At 56.0% G+C, this 14,960-nt stretch overlaps 1 protein-coding gene across 10 annotated transcripts in view; it reads right to left on the bottom strand.

The window, feature by feature from the left end:
* The window catches only part of MYO9B (myosin IXB), an 86,683-nt gene that overhangs the window by 7,366 nt on the left and 64,357 nt on the right, over window positions 1-14,960 (bottom strand). For all 10 annotated transcript variants that reach the window (XR_004966659.1, XM_036302469.1, XM_036302470.1 and 7 more), the window contains 15 exons: window positions 14,703-14,742; window positions 13,713-13,835; window positions 12,806-12,886; window positions 11,035-11,145; window positions 9,629-9,751; window positions 8,497-8,646; window positions 8,247-8,413; window positions 6,714-7,574; window positions 5,908-5,974; window positions 5,395-5,519; window positions 2,758-2,891; window positions 2,334-2,524; window positions 449-547; window positions 153-326; window positions 1-42 (listed from right to left, as the gene is read on the bottom strand). Coding sequence is in view for 9 of the 10 variants with exons in the window: in XM_036302469.1 (XP_036158362.1) it covers window positions 1-42; window positions 153-326; window positions 449-547; window positions 2,334-2,524; window positions 2,758-2,891; window positions 5,395-5,519; window positions 5,908-5,974; window positions 6,714-7,574; window positions 8,247-8,413; window positions 8,497-8,646; window positions 9,629-9,751; window positions 11,035-11,145; window positions 12,806-12,886; window positions 13,713-13,835; window positions 14,703-14,742 (2,488 nt within the window). In the remaining variant the exon portion in view is untranslated. The remainder of the gene's footprint in view (window positions 43-152; window positions 327-448; window positions 548-2,333; window positions 2,525-2,757; window positions 2,892-5,394; window positions 5,520-5,907; window positions 5,975-6,713; window positions 7,575-8,246; window positions 8,414-8,496; window positions 8,647-9,628; window positions 9,752-11,034; window positions 11,146-12,805; window positions 12,887-13,712; window positions 13,836-14,702; window positions 14,743-14,960) is intronic.

Genomic DNA, 14,960 nt, shown 5'->3' with positions numbered 1-14,960 from the left:
AGCTCGTTCCTGCTTCCGCTTCTTCTTCTGAGCTTTGCTTTGCTGTGAGGGAGCACAAGGCAGGTCTGTGTGGGTCCCTGGGGTAAACCTTTCCTCAGCTGCCCCCCCCACCATGCTGGGACCCTGCTTATACTCAGAGTGGCTCCACCAACCTTGGGCAGCTCGAAATCATTCTTGCTATGCCCACGGGTGAACTCGTCCAGCAGGGACTGGAAGAGGTTGAGGACCAGGTTGGGGTCCTTCTCGCCGCGCTCGGCCGCCAGGTTGCTCACAACAATCTGGTAGTTCTCCATCAGGTCCTTATAGCCGACGTGGATCTTCCCGTTCTGCAAGCATGGAAGGTGTGACTCCCCTGGACAGACTGATGGGGGTGGGGGTGGGGGCAAGGTGCGCCCTGGGGAAGGCTGGGTGATTGCCAGGGCCCCCCTGGGGCTGGGGTCACACATACAGGGACTGAGTACATGGTCTTGAGGTTGCTCCTGAACTTCTCTGTGGCCTCGATGAACAAGCTCTCGATGGGTGTCTTCTGGGAACGCAGGTCATTTATCTGTGGAGGGGGAGGAAAGGAGAGACCCACTGACCCTATGCCTCCTCAGGTTGGGCATCTGAGTGGTCACCACTCTGCCCCATCCCAAACCCTTCCCTGGTTCCCCTGGGCTCACAAGAGAAAATCAGGGCTCTCTGGCCAACTCTGGTCTCTCCGGTCCATTTAGCCCAGGTTCAAACTGTTGACATTTGAGGCTGGATCACTCACTGGGGATTGTGGGGCGGGGAGGGGGCAGGGGCGGAGAAAAGCAGGACTCCTGGTCTCTACACACCAAATGCCAGTAGCACTCTCAACTGTGAGGACTAAAGACATTTGTAGACGTTGCAAAGTCCCCTGAAGGCAGAACTGCCATACAAGCACTTAACCCTGGACAGGCCCCAGGACCAGGGCTGCTCAATAGCCTGATTATTTCCCGATGCAGCCACCCTCTGCAGGGTCCCTGACAGCTTGCGGTGCCTCTGAGAAGCTCCCAATCCTGTCCTGTCTGCTGTGGGCTTTTCCACAGCCGGAGCCGTGACCACCATGAGGCCATGGCTCAGTCACCTCAGCGGCACAAGTAAGCGTCCAATCAGTATCAGCTGCGAGACCCAATGCACTTTGTAAAAGCTTATTCTAAACAAAATGAGTTCATGGCCACGGCTGGGCCACCGCTGGGCCATGGCTGAGTCACAGTGAGGATGATGGACTGAGAGACAGTCCAGTGGGACACAGGTGTGTCCTGTGCAGGTTATTCCGGACCTTGGTGTTTCTGTGTCCTTGTGTGTGTGAACAAGAGGGGCAACTGCCGCAAAGGTCACCGCAACACAACAGATGAAGCGTCTAAGTGTCTTCTAACTGCAGGTTTCAAACATCCTGGGCAGGAACCACAGGATAAAACGCACCTGCTGGGCGTGTGCAGATGAGACACTGCCTGAGCGTGTGCACGTGAGACAATTCCAGCAAAGGTTGCAACCCCTTGCCATGGCCCCTGGGTCAGGTTCATCCCTGAACCAGATGCTTTTTAAAAATATATATTTTTTTATTGATTTCAGAGAGGAAGGGAGAGGAAGAGAGAGAGACAGAAGCATCAATGATGAGAGAGGATCATGGATCGGCTGCCTCCTGCGCGCCCCACACTGGGGATCCAGTCTGTAACTCAGAAATGTCCCCTGACCAGGAATTGAACCCTGGACCCTTCAGTCTACAGGCCGACGCTCTACCCACTGAGCCAAATGGGCCAGGGCTCAGATGCTTTGGATTGTAACACAGTTCTGCACGTTGTGTCCAGCCCCTAATAAGACCTCACAGACATTTTGCAGAGAAATTTAAATAAAGTTGGCCCTCCATAGCCATGGCTTCCACATCTGTAGATTTAACCAATTCAGAAAACAAAAACAAAACACAACACCCTGGAAAGTTCAAAAAGCAAAACTTGAATCTGCCACGTGCTGAGCACGACTCGGAATCCACATGAGTGCGGTGACGTGTCGGCACACCCTGCTGTAGCCCACATACAAGTATAAGGGACTTGAACATCCACGGATTTTGCTATCCACAGGGGCCCTGGAGCCAATCCCCTCAGATGCTGAGGACACCTGTTCCTGGGCTGACCAAGGTGAATATAAGTTACAAGTGGCCTTGTGTGAGCCCAGGCCAGGTTTTACAGGAAACGTCACTTCCTGTGCTAGAACGGCGCCCCTGAGCACTTTGCTGGGTGGTGACAGCCTGGTGGCCCCGACACATCTGAGCCCGCGCACATACCCCACCCTGTGCCTGTCTTGTGCCCCCCGAACCCGCGCTGGCCGACCTTGTTGAGCAGGAACTCATCCAGGTACTTGAGCTCGTTGGCGTTGGTGATCTGGCGGAACACCGACTCCCGCCACTTCTCTGACACCGTGATTCTGCCAATCTTGAGGTTTCGGTTTTTCTTCCCTTTGCCTCCTGTCTCCTTGGTGTGCTTCTCGCCCGTGGTGTGGCGGTGCTGGTGGCCCGATGGGGCTGTTGGGGAGAAGGAGTGGCTGGTGAGGGTGGGCTCTGGGGGAGACGGTGGGCAGCCTCTCGGGCCTGGTCACAAAGGGAGCCAGGACCCTATTGCTGTAAACGGATCCACAGCCAGAAAGTGCCTCCAAGGGAAGAACCAGCCCCGAGGGTGTGCCCGAGGCCTCACTGGGGATGGGTGTCCCCAGGGCCCCGGGCTCTGCCGTCCGTCCCTGAGGCTTCGGGTGACCGACCTTCGAGATTCTTCTTCATGGTGACGGCTTCCAGCACGATGTGCCCGGGGACTGAGCCCTCTGCCTCCTCCGTGCCCTCCAGGCTGTACTTTTTATCCTTGTTCTTATGCAGGAAAAGTCTCTTAAATGTGGACCTGAAGGAGAAAGTCAGGGTTTCTGTTTAAGCCGCAGGAAACAAATAAAGATATAAAGCCAAGGAAAGGGCCAGCTTACCATAAAGACAAATACCCCTTCTCTGTTATCGATGGAATCGGGTGCTACTAAAAATGAGGTCGCCCTAGCTGGTTTGGCTCGGTGGATAGAGTGTTGGCCTGCGGACTGAAGGGTCCGAGGTTCGATTCTGGTCAAGGGCACATGCCTGGGTTGCGGGCTTGAACCCCAGTAGGGGGCATCATTGATGTTTCTCTCTCTCTCTCTCTCTCTCTCCTTTCCTCTCTGAAATCAATAAAAATATATTTAAAAAATTAAAAAAAATAAAAATAAGGTCAATTTTCGTGAACTGACGGTGGAGTCAGGTGAAAAAGCAAGATGCCAATCAGATGCTGACCCCATATTCATACAAAAAAATAAATAAAAGCACCCCATCTTCCTCATGTTTTTACGGTACAAGGTTAGAGGGAAAATATGACAAAAAATTACACAAAGTCGTGCGCTGTGGCTAGTGTATGTGGGGGGTGAAAAGCTGTGTCTAAGTGCTGACCCTCAGAGGCTATGAGCATGATCTTATTTGGGGAAGGGTCTTTGCAGATGTGAACACGTGTAACAGACTGTCTCTGTGTGTCTCCCCAGATTCATACGCTGAAGCTGATGCCACCCGCCTGACTGTGTGCTGGTCGCCAGGGTGGCACTCAGAGATTGTGATGGGCTGGGTTTGTGAAAGGATCAACATGCCTTTGGCTAGAGACTTACTACATCCATCCTTGGAAGAGGAAAGGAAAAACTTTAAAAAATTGCTAGTTTAAATCCAAATTCTTACTTTATGTATGTAAAATGTCCAGGGTGCTGCAAGATCACCACAATTTTTTTTTTTGTTAATCCTCACCCGAGGATATTTTTTCCATTTTTAGAGAGTGGAAGGGAGTGGTGGAGGGGAAGAGAGAGAGAGAGAGAGAGAGAGAGAGAGAGAGAGAGAGAGAGAGAGAGAGAGAGATGTTAGAGAGACATATCGATTGGTTGCCTCTCGTATGCACCCTGACCAGGGCCAGGGATCGAACCTGCAACCCAAGTATGTGTCTTTGGCCAGGGATCGAACCTGCAACCCAAGTATGTGTCTTTGGCCAGGAATCGAACCTGTGACCCCTCGGTGCCCAGGCCAATAGTCTAAACACTGACCCCAAAGAAAAATAAAATAAAAACAAACAAAAATACAAAAAATAAATAAATAAAATAAGATAAACACTGACGCACACCGGCCAGGGCAAGGTCACCCCTTTCCAGCCAAGCTCAGACAGTGGCTCTTTGTGTAGGTTGTTAACAGGGTTGTGCCGCTGACAGGAGGAAAGGCTAGACTCACAGCAGGTGGGCGATCATTTAGAAGAACACAACACTAACGATCCACACAACTTCCTGAATTTTTGTTACGTCACAGAAAACCTTGTCAGTTCAGTAATTCTAGTTAATCTACCAAGATAATGTAACTACATTTAATTTTGTGAGTATACAGCAGTGATCTCCTATTTTGGTGTCAGTTTTTCAATAAAGTTTTGATTATTGGCAAAAAATCCAGTCATATGCTGAAGTCTAATCCCCAGTGTGATGTTATTAGAAGGTGGGGCCTCTGGGAGGTGAGTGGATTGTTAAGGGTGGAGCCCTCGGGAATGGGATTATGCCTGCCCTTTAAGCTGCTCATTCTGTGGTATTTTGTTATAGCAACTGGAATGGACTAACACACTAAGTGAAAGATCTCAAGATGAGGTCATCTGGGTTATCCAGGTGGGGATAAGTATCCTTATGAGACAGAAAGAGATGACAGAGGAGAAGGTCATGTGACAACAGAGGCAGAGATTGAACGAATGCATCCACAGCCAAGGGCACCTGGAGCCCCTAGAGCCGGAAGAGGCATTGAGCATGCTTCCTTAGCGCCTCGGCAGGAAGCGTGCCCGTGGCACCTGGGTTTTGGACTGGTGGCCTCCAGGACGGTGAGGGAAAAATTCCCGCTGTCTGAAGCCACTCTACTGGTGGTTCTTTGCCTTGGTGGCGGGGTGTCTGCAGTGGGGACTCTGCCTCCCACTCCAGCCTGTTCTTCACCTTCCCTCTCCACGGCCCGCCTTCTCTGCTCTGGGATGGGACCACCCGTAGCTCTTGGGCAGGAGCTTCTGGGGACGGAGTCTTGGCCTAGATTTTCTATCTGAGGCCCCAGGAGGTGTTGGAGGTAGGGACGGGGCAGCTGGTTCTGATTCCATAAAAAGCCCAATGGAACCCATCTGTGACCCTGAGGAGGTGACCCAGATTGGCTCTAGGCATCAGTGAATCGTTTCATCCTGATGCTGCCAGGACCTGGGCTCCACGAGGGCCTCTTGTTATAGAACTGCCACCGAGTGAGCACCTGCCTGACGCCGTTCTGTAACTGTCACTGGTGCAGGAGACCAGAGCACTCCAAACCCGGAGGCCTGAGCCACCCCCAAACCCCACACTCACTTAGAGTCCGCCTGGGAGCCTGGGGACAGCCCTGAGTCTGTGCTGGTAGATGCATCGCCCGACTTCTTCTTCTGGACAGCCGCCTTCTTCGTGCTGGGCTCGCCATCCACGCTTTCCGACAGAGGCTGGGAGAGAATGGGGCCAGGTAAGCAAAGGCGGCGCCTTGCTGGAGGAAAGCAAGGGGTCCCAGCTTCACCGGGTGCTCTGCCCACTGACTCCCCTTCTTGCTCTCTCTCTTTTTAATGGATTTTTTGAGAGAGAGAGGAAGGGAGAGGGATAGAGAGAGAAACATCAAGGGTGAGAGAGAATCACTGATTGGCTGCCTCCTGCATGCCCCCTATGGGGGGTTGAGCCTGCAACACGGGCATGTGCCCCAATCGGGAATTGAACCACCAACCTCTTGGTTCATGGGTCAGCGCTCAACCAGGTGAGCCCCCTTCTCTCTCCAGCTGCCCTTTGGGGCTGAGGTGAGCCCGGACCCTGAGGGGAGAGAGCTGCAGCCTGAAGCTTTACCTGAGTCTTGGCCTGGGCCGGGAGGAGCTTGGAGACATCACTGGTGGATAATGAGATGCGCCTCTCCCTGCGAGATCACAGAAATGTGGCTTTTATAGACAAGAAAGAGTTTGGATGTATTTTTTGTTGTTGTAACTGGAGGGTAATTCTATTGGCATCTGGTGGGTAGAGACTGGGGATGCTGCTCTGTACCCCGCAGTGCACGGGATGGCCTCACCGGAGAGCGAGCTAGCCCCAGGTGCGGCCCTAACAGAAGCCCGCCTCCACTTCACTCTTCTATCCTCCCGCCCAGTGGGCCTCTGGGACAAGGGTCTGGTCCTGGAGTCACTGATATTTAGGGATAGGGTCAGGCAGGGCATGCTGAGAGCGGGGTGCTCCTCTCACAGCTCCTGAGCAAGTGCAGTGACCCCCATTCACTGATGAGGAAACTGAGGCCCAGGTGGGGTGGGGAGTGGGGCCCCTGACCGGAGGGGCCTCGTCCCTGGAGGCCAGGCACTTTCTGAGTGAACACAGCTTATTTCCATGGGAAACCCAGGGTTCTGGGTTTTGTCAGGCAGCCTCAGGCAGGTGCCTCATCCTTGCCAGACCCCTCTCCCTCCTTCCACCTGGTGTCAGCTCTTGGACATGGAGCTGCTCATGTATTTTGGGGACACCTGCACCCCACAGTGGACAGGGTGGCCCCACCCAGAGAACAAGCAGGCCCCAGATACTGTCGTGTGCAGCTGGTCCTGCTGCCAGATCTTTGGCGGCGAGTCCCCTGCCCTGCCTGCCCACTGTGATAGGACAAAGGAGGGTGCGGGGCTTACTCTGTGGCTGTGAGGGAGGTCCCCGTGACCCGGTGCCGCTCGCTAAGGTCCAGGGACTGGCTCAGCACAGCGCTGGGGCCAGTAGCCATCAAGTTCTTGCCTCGCCACAGCTCCACGGCACTGGCCAGCCGCTCGGAGACTGGTTCACGGTACCGCTGAATCTGGGTGGAGCTTCCGGGGCTCAAAGGCCTGTCCTGAGCCCTGGGGCCACCACTCGGCTTGCTCTTGTCCTGGGGCTTCTCGGGGGTGGTGACGGGGGCCGGTGCGCTGACCCCGCTGTCCAGAGCCAGGCTGGTGGGCCGTTCCACGCAGTCCTGAGGTGCCTGCGGGGTTTCCCCGGGCACATGGCAGGCTGGCAAGGCTGGAGGCGGCGCCCCGGGCTGCTTTTCAGGAGCAGGGCTCTCGGCCTCCAGCCCTGTGTCTGTGAGGGCTTCATCCTCCCTGCTCTCCTTTCTGTCCTGGGGGAGGCGCTCCTCCTGCTCGGGGGAGGCCATTTCGGAAGGTTCCCCAAGGGCGCTCTCGTCCTTACAAGACTGCATGTGCTTGTTCTGGAGTTCCACGTGCTCCAGGCCTCTCTGCCGCCGGGACTCGCGCTTCTCCCGGCTGCTGGGCACTTTCTCGTGACTTTCCGGGGGCGTTTTCTGGGATAAGGGAACCTTCTCTGGGCTGGGGCTCTCCTCAGGGTGGACGCTCTCCGCAGGGGGCCCGTGGCTCAGCCACACCTCGGGCTCCAGCGGCGAATGCTCGCCGTCCTCCGGTGGTTCTTGGCTGGGCCTACCCTCGGCAGTTTCTTCCCTTGAGGCTTGCTGGGCTTCCCTCTCCTCTTCCGCCTTCTGCTTCTCTGCGACCATCTGGCGGAAGCTGATGCGAGGAGAGTAAAGGGGGTGGGTTCAGGAACTACCATACTCGCAGCCCCCAGAATCCACCCGGTTTGTTGGGGGCCTCCGAGCCACCCTTTGGTGGGACCCCCGTGCTGCTTGCATGCTGGCCAGCCAGGCACAGCCTCCGGCCCTTAGAGAGGCTTCCAGAAAGGCAGAACCTCCTCAGCTAGAATAGGGGGATTGGGGAGTGGCCCTGTCCTCATGGCTGTCCCTGCCCCAGGTTTGCCTGGCTAGCTCAGGGGTACCTTCATTGTGGGGGAGGCCTGCTAAGAAACCCCGGAATTCCTTTGGAGCCCCGGCCTGGTGGACACCCAAGCTGCATGTGTGCGGTGTGGTAGGAGGGGAGCCCAGGGTGGCCTGAACCCCGATTCCAGGTGCTCCAGATGGGCCTGGGTGAGCAGGTGCAGATGTCCCTGGTGGTGACCAAATGCAGCGGATGGTGACTTGGGGCTTTGCCGTCAGCACCACCCACCAGCCCTAGAATGTCTCTCTGGGACTTGTGTCCAGATGGCTGGATCCCACCAGTCCCTCCCCACCCTCCCTGCATTCAGAATGATATTCTGACAGCTCTACCTGTATTTCAGGCAGCTTTAGGGTGAGTGAACTTTCTGGCTTCTGGAACATTCTGTGGGGAGGGCCCTGTTCTGCTCACCTCTTGCGCTGCAGGTGCCCCCGGCAGAGGCTCTGCAGGCGGATGATGCTCTGTCTCTGGCGCCGGTAAGCTGCCCGATGCCGGTAGCCCCTCCACGTGGCCTGGAGGTATATGGCTGCCTGTGTCCGCTCCAGAGCCCGTCGGACGCGGTAGGACCGCCAGCAGGCCTGAGAGCAGGGCAGGTGTTCAGGGGCCAGGTGTGAGCCAGCCTGGCCAGCCCCACACCTGGGCCCTTCGGCCTCTGCGATACCTGGATGGTAATGGCCGCCCGCCTCATCTGTAGGAAGTGCCGGCGTTCCAGCACCATCCGGAACCAGCTCTGTAGGAGCAGGATCTTCCGTACGACCTCCCGGTGCAGTGTTTCCTGCAGGGCCTGCCGCTCTGTCTCCTTCAGGAAAACCTGGGTAGGGGATGGGGGTGGGGATAGGAGCGGTCAGAACCTGAGTCTAGGAGGTTTGCACAGCCACCTCGAGAGTGAGTGCTGACTGACCTGACCAAGGGGAGTGTTTTTTGAAATGTACGGAGATGCAATTCCTGTAACATGCAATTCAGTGCATTTAGAACATTCACAGTGCTGTGCACCATCGCCTCTATCAGGTCCAGAACATGTCTTCACTCCAAAAGGAGACCCTGTCCCAGTGAGCAGTCACTCCCCATTCCTCCTCCCACAGGCCCTGGCATCTGCTAATCTGCTTTCTGTCTTTCTGGATTTGCTTCTTCTAGCTATTTCGTCTAAATAGAATCACAAACTATGTGGCCTTTTGTGTCTGGCTTCTCTCACTCAGTATGAGGTTTCCAAGGAGTCAGGGCTGAGGAATATTCCGCTGTGCGGATGAACACTGTGTTCACACATCCACCAGTTCATGGATATTTGGGATGTTTCTACCTTTTGGCGACTGTGACTAATGCTGCTATGAAATGTACAAGTACTTGTCTGAATGCCTGCTTTCAGTCCTTCTGGGTCACTATCTAGAATTGGAATTGCTGGGTCACATGTGTTGGGGAGCCATGAGGGATTTTGCACAACAGGGAGGTGAGCTTGGCACTTGTTGGACAAGAAGCAAGTAACATACATCCAGAGGTGGAGACGGTTTCTGGAGGGAAGACGGGTGAAGGGAACCTGCCAGATGCTACAGTGGTTGCTGCCTGGCCCTTGAACAGCCCGTGGAATGCTGTGATGGTCTGTGGCCTCCACGTGAGGAGCCTGGAAACGGGCCTGATGCTTGCGCCCAGCCTCATGGTGCTCCCTTGGCTTCCAGGATGCCCGGGCATCAGGCCTCAGCAGAGGCCTCTATTTCCCTGTGTGTGACCCAGGGTCGTGGAAGGACCCTGTATGACGGAAGGCGCGGGGGGGGGGGGGGGGGGGGGGGGGGGGCGCTGACCTTGGTCTTTCCGATCTGGTAGCTCCTCTTGTCGACGTTCATTTTCTCCAGCAGGGCAGAGATGACCTCCCTGCAGGGCTGGGCGTTCTTGGGCAGCAGCACCTGGAACTGCTCTATGAAATCCTGGGTGATTTAGGCAGAGAGGGGAGAATCCGAGTGAGCACCACCAGCAGGGATGGCAGTGCCCTCATCGAGCGGGTCCCGAAGCCGAAGCTTAGTCTGACGTAAATGGTATGTAAGCTAAAATCGTGGCGTTTCTGAAATCGTCTGAAACCTAAGAAAGCCTGTCGCAGACACAGAGCACTGGGTCTTTCAGTCCGCTGTGCGTGGCCATGGAGGGCCTGCTCGGTGCTGCTACTGTTAGGAGAGTGCCCAGGAGACGGGCCACCTCAGGGAGGACTCAGTCTATGGCTCAGTAGAGGGCTGGGCCGTAACTGGAGGCACATGCTTTTTAGGAAAACAATTGTTACATTTCAAGAGCCAGTCATTAGTAAAACACACTTAGCACTTTCTCCCTTTTCTGTAATTTTGCCTTTCCCATTTATAAGGTTAGAAAAATCATACTTCCATTCTGTGGATAAGAAAAGAGAGGCACGCCATGATGAAGTCACGTCCCCACAGCCACGTGGGTGAGTCTGAACAGAGACCAGGTATTGCCACTTCTGGCTCTGGGGCCACTGCTCACTCCAGCACCTCACAACTGGTGCCAGCTAGCATAACGAACCTGGGATTTTCAACCTGGGCCATGCTGACCCGTGGGGACATTGGTGATGTCTAGAGACATCTTGAGTTGTCACACTTGGGGGCAGGGGTGAGTGTGCTACTGGTATCGAGTGGGTGGAGGCCAGGGAGGCTGCCCAGCACCCACGGTGCACAGGATGGCTCTACCATAGAGAACGACTCAGTCCCACGTGTCAGGGGAACCACGACTCAGAAACTGCTCTACAATTTGATCTTCACCAACGCGAGGTTACTAATGACCCCTGTGTTTTGAGAATGCCCAGAGAGCCATCTCTGAGGCTGTCATTTCCCTGGGCCTCAGTTTCTGTATCAGGAAAGTAGGAACCGGGCCCTCTAGCTGCTGGTGGGCAGAATAAAGGAGTTGGGTATAAAAGCTGGCAGAAGGTGCTCAATAAAGGGCAGGCCACAAGGGGCTGCTTGTGCAGATCCCTCCTCCTGGCTCGGTCTCACACCTCTGCATCCTTTACGGCTTAGCTGGGGCCCAGACACCTCTTCTGAGGAAAGCTGCCCTCCTACGACGGAGCGATCCGGCGGTGCCGGGTGGAGAAGCCCTGGCGTTAAGTAACCGGATGGGCTCGGGCTCCAGAGCAGCATCCGTCCAGAAGCAGAGGTGGCTGGCCCTCGGCCCTCCGCTGTGTCATGGGCAGCCACGCCTGTCAGCCTACCTGGAACGTGTACTTGGCGCTGTAGCCTGACCTCCGGATCCGCACCGTCTCCAGCATGCCCGTGTAGCGCAGCTGCTGCAGCACCAGCTCCTCGTCGAAGCACAGCTCTTTCTGAAACGGGATGCAAGCAATCAGGGCAGGTGCCTGTGGCCAGACGTCCAAGCCGGCAGGCGGCGGGGGAAGAGGGACTGTGGGACAAGGTCCTGGGGGATTCCAGACACGGACATGGTCCTGGCTGGTCTGGAACTGTCCCTAGCACAGCAGGCACGGGCACCTGAGGATCCGCCTTTCCTTTTTGGAATAAAGGAGTGCTCGGGGCATTTTTTTCTCGAAAACCTGATATCTGATTTGTTCTAATCCTGGTGTTGAGGAGACATATGTCACTCCTTACTGCCTAATTCAAGGTCATGTGTTGCAAAGAGCCCTTTTCTAGGGGCCCAAACCAAACCTGGGCTGAACTTGTCCTCTGTGCCAGGTGCGTGGGTAAGTACTGAGGATTCCACAGAGGAGAGCATAGCCTGGGGGTGGGCAGCCAGATGCATGTGTGAAGGATGGATGCTGCTAAGGTCCCTGTGGGAGGTGTCATAGGAGAGGGGACCCTGGGCTGAGTGCTGAGGTGGAGGGGGGGAAAGCAGGGTGAAGGCCCAGAGAAGGAGGTGGAGGCTGAGGGGCTGACAAGAGATGTAGGGAGATGCCTGCAGCTACAGGGGCAAGGGGAAGGAGGGAACGATGCTGGCTCAGGGGGCTTCAAGCCCGGAGCTCAGGGGCATGGCCTTCACGCCAATGGGTGTTATTTTAAGTGGATGGAAGGGAGGGAACGGCACTGGGGATGGGGTTGTCATGACTGGGTGGGGAATACTGCTTCTGGCATCTGGTGGGCTCTTGGAGGCCAGGGATGCTGCTTAATACCTTACAACGCACAGGTCAGGCCCCCACCCCTCTCCCCAAGAACCATCTGCTGGCACAACCCTTGCCCAGAGCAGGTGTTGGGGGAGCATTTCCCAGGTTGCCCGAAGCTGAAGTAAGAATCCCTGATGGAAGAAGGAGGGTCATACTCTGTTGCCAGAAGAATGGGGGTGGGGGTGAGGGGAGGAGAAGACCTTCTCTGAGACACCACTGGGAGAACTGAAAGGCAGGAAGGGAGAGGAGGAGAGGAAGCCATGGCACCCGCAGGGAGAAGCCGGGCTCTGGATGTCAGTGGAGCATCCCAGGAGCAGGGGGGAGCCAGGGTAACAGGAAGAGGAAGGGTAAAGGGTACGGGAGAAGAGAGCCACCAGGGTCCCCTGCCCCGGGGTCACGTGTACCAGAGAGGGAGCCTAGATCCCAATGGCCCCCGGCAAGGTCCCAGTGGCCCCTGGGGCAAAGGAAGCTGGCATCGAGGGCCGAGCCTGCCGTCAGAGCCCCACCAAGGCTCTGTCTTTAAAGAAACTTCTGGATGAGTGGCAGGCTCTGTGCTCCTGTGCACCACCTCAGGCCCTCCCTTCAGGCACACTGTGCACTGGCCGCTTTGGGATGTAGCTGAAGAGCATCGAGACCTGTCCCTCCTCCAGCAAGCCTTCTCCGCGGCCCCTTCCTGTTCCAGATGACTCCTGCTTGTGGTTGCCCTTGTTGACCGCCCCCTCCCCCCCCGCCCCCCAAACCGCCGGTCATGACACTGTTTACAGTTCCCAGAACTCAGGTGAACACTTGGCTCCTTGAGGCTTTTCCGGCCCCACCCCCCTTGGCCACCAGACCTCGGCCTTCATCTCCCGCAGACACAGGAGCCCCTCACCTTCTCAGCGTTGGAGCGGATGCAGCGGATAAAGAAGGGCTCCGCCTTGCCCAGTGCCTCCAGGAGCTTGTTAAGGGATGTCTGGGGAAAGAGAAACAAGGGATTTAGCTGAGGTCCCCGGAGGCATGCCTCCCAGTGAGAGGGGATCCAGGTCACCTGCCTGCATCACCACGGGAGTCCGTGCTGACGTGAGACATGGGAGGTCACAGCTGGACATTCTGACCAGAGGCTGCGCCACTCTGGGGAGCCCCTGAGGGAGTTGTAGGGTCCCTGTGGCCACCACCTTCCTAGGGTCATCCAGCTCTTTGCTTCAGGTAGAAGTGGAGAGGGGACTAGATAAACTCCTTCTGGGGATTTAAACATGTGTCAGCCTCAGAAGGGACCACGTATGCAGTGATTTTGGTCTTTGGTCTGCTGTTTCCACAAAGGATTTGTGGGAGCTCTTGCATGAGGTAATTGTAAAAAAGCCGGAACAGAAGACCCAGATTGAGAAAAGAGAGAAGGAATAAAAAAACCTAATGGTGAGGGTCAGCAGCCATTGGACTCCCCACAAAAGGTGTCCTGATGTCTGCTGACAGCCAGGGAATAAAAGGAAAACATGAGCTAAGGGCACAGCTCAGTGGTTATATTAACTCACATACTGACTCATGATATTTTTTAACTTTTTCTGTCTTCCCTGGGGTATTTGGTAATATCTGGAGACTTTTTGGTTGTGTGACGACGGGAGGATGCTACTGGCATCTGGTGGGTGGAGGCCAGTGATGCTGCTCAACATTCCATAATGCACAGGATGGCCCTGCCCCCCTGGGAGAATGATCCAGCCCCCGATGTCCAGCACCGCCAGGGGCGGGAACCCTGGGAGAATGAGTCTGTTTTGGCTGAGCCCGCGGAGCCTCGGGCCACCCACCTGGAACTGGGCGCTGATGCTGGGGGGCTTCTTCTTCTTGTGCAGGTGCAGCAGCGACTTGGTGGTGCGGTCGTGCAGGGTCATGCTGATGATGAGCTTCAGGGACTTGGAGTCCAGCAGGTTCTAGGACGGACACACAGGGTCTGGCCTGCCCTCCTGAGGCCCCAATGGGCACCAGGAGGCACTGATTCTGGAGCCAGGACCATGCTCCTGGGGGTGACAGCTTAGTACTGGTTTCACGACTGCTACCGGAAAGTGGGGGCAGGCGGTCCTGGCGGGACTAAATCTGGGCTGTGCCTGTGAATGGCACTGGCGCCAGGAGGGCTGATTACAGCCTCTCTTGCGGCCCAAGTGCCTGGAAGGCAAGGGCCATCACAGCCTCCCGCTATGCAGACTCTCACTGTTGCCTGACGAGCACCGGCACTGTCTCCTCTGCTGACCAGACTAGAGGCTGCTCTTACTCGTCTACCAACTTCATGATCGTCCACATGCTGCATGTGGAGACGGAACACCTGGGTGCCCGTTGCCCACAGCCAGCTGCTGGGGTCTCAGCTGCCTGGACATGTGCAGCAGGTGTTGTGTCTCCTGGAGATGGGGGGTGGCTAAGACCCCTGCTGTGGGGTAGGACGAGGGTCTGTTGCCTCCGAGTAGCATAAACTCTGTGGCAGTTCATACTCTGGGCCCCGCTGGACCAGGCTGAACCCGCCTTCTGCTCAGTCCTTGCCCGGCCCCTCAGGCTTCTCCTGGGATTTCCCGCCTTTGTACCATTTGTGCAAACTCTACTTCTAAGAAACCCAACAGGAGGCATTTTGGGGGGTGGGGGTGAGGGGGGAGAAGGAGATGAGGGAAAGAAGAAGGAAGTCAGAGAGGTTAAAAGCCAGCCCCCGCCCCCCCCCCCCCCACCCGTCCCCATTTTCTGGAAAATGACATGAGCCAGGTGCTCTAGACAGAAAAAGCAAGGCAGCGTTAGACGGCGCCGCGGGTGTTTACCTTTGGAATGATCTGCTTTTGTTTGGTACCTTTACTTTTCCTGTCAAAAATATTAAAAATGGTTTTGTGAACAGAAGGAACATGGGGTCTGGACCTGGGTTAGTTCAGCAAGCCACGCCTGGCGGGTTAGACGGAGCGAGAGCAGAGAGAACAGAGTCGAGAAGCACAAGTGCAACGAGGCCACTACCGCTGCCTCCAAGGACCAGGCGGTGCTTCTGCCGGCTCTGCACACTGGCTCCCAGCGGGAGCCGGAGAGGC

This window comes from Myotis myotis, unplaced genomic scaffold (assembly GCF_014108235.1).
Source record: "Myotis myotis isolate mMyoMyo1 unplaced genomic scaffold, mMyoMyo1.p scaffold_m19_p_32, whole genome shotgun sequence".
Classification (NCBI taxonomy): domain Eukaryota; kingdom Metazoa; phylum Chordata; class Mammalia; order Chiroptera; family Vespertilionidae; genus Myotis; species Myotis myotis.
This window is presented reverse-complemented; position numbering and strand designations above follow the sequence as displayed.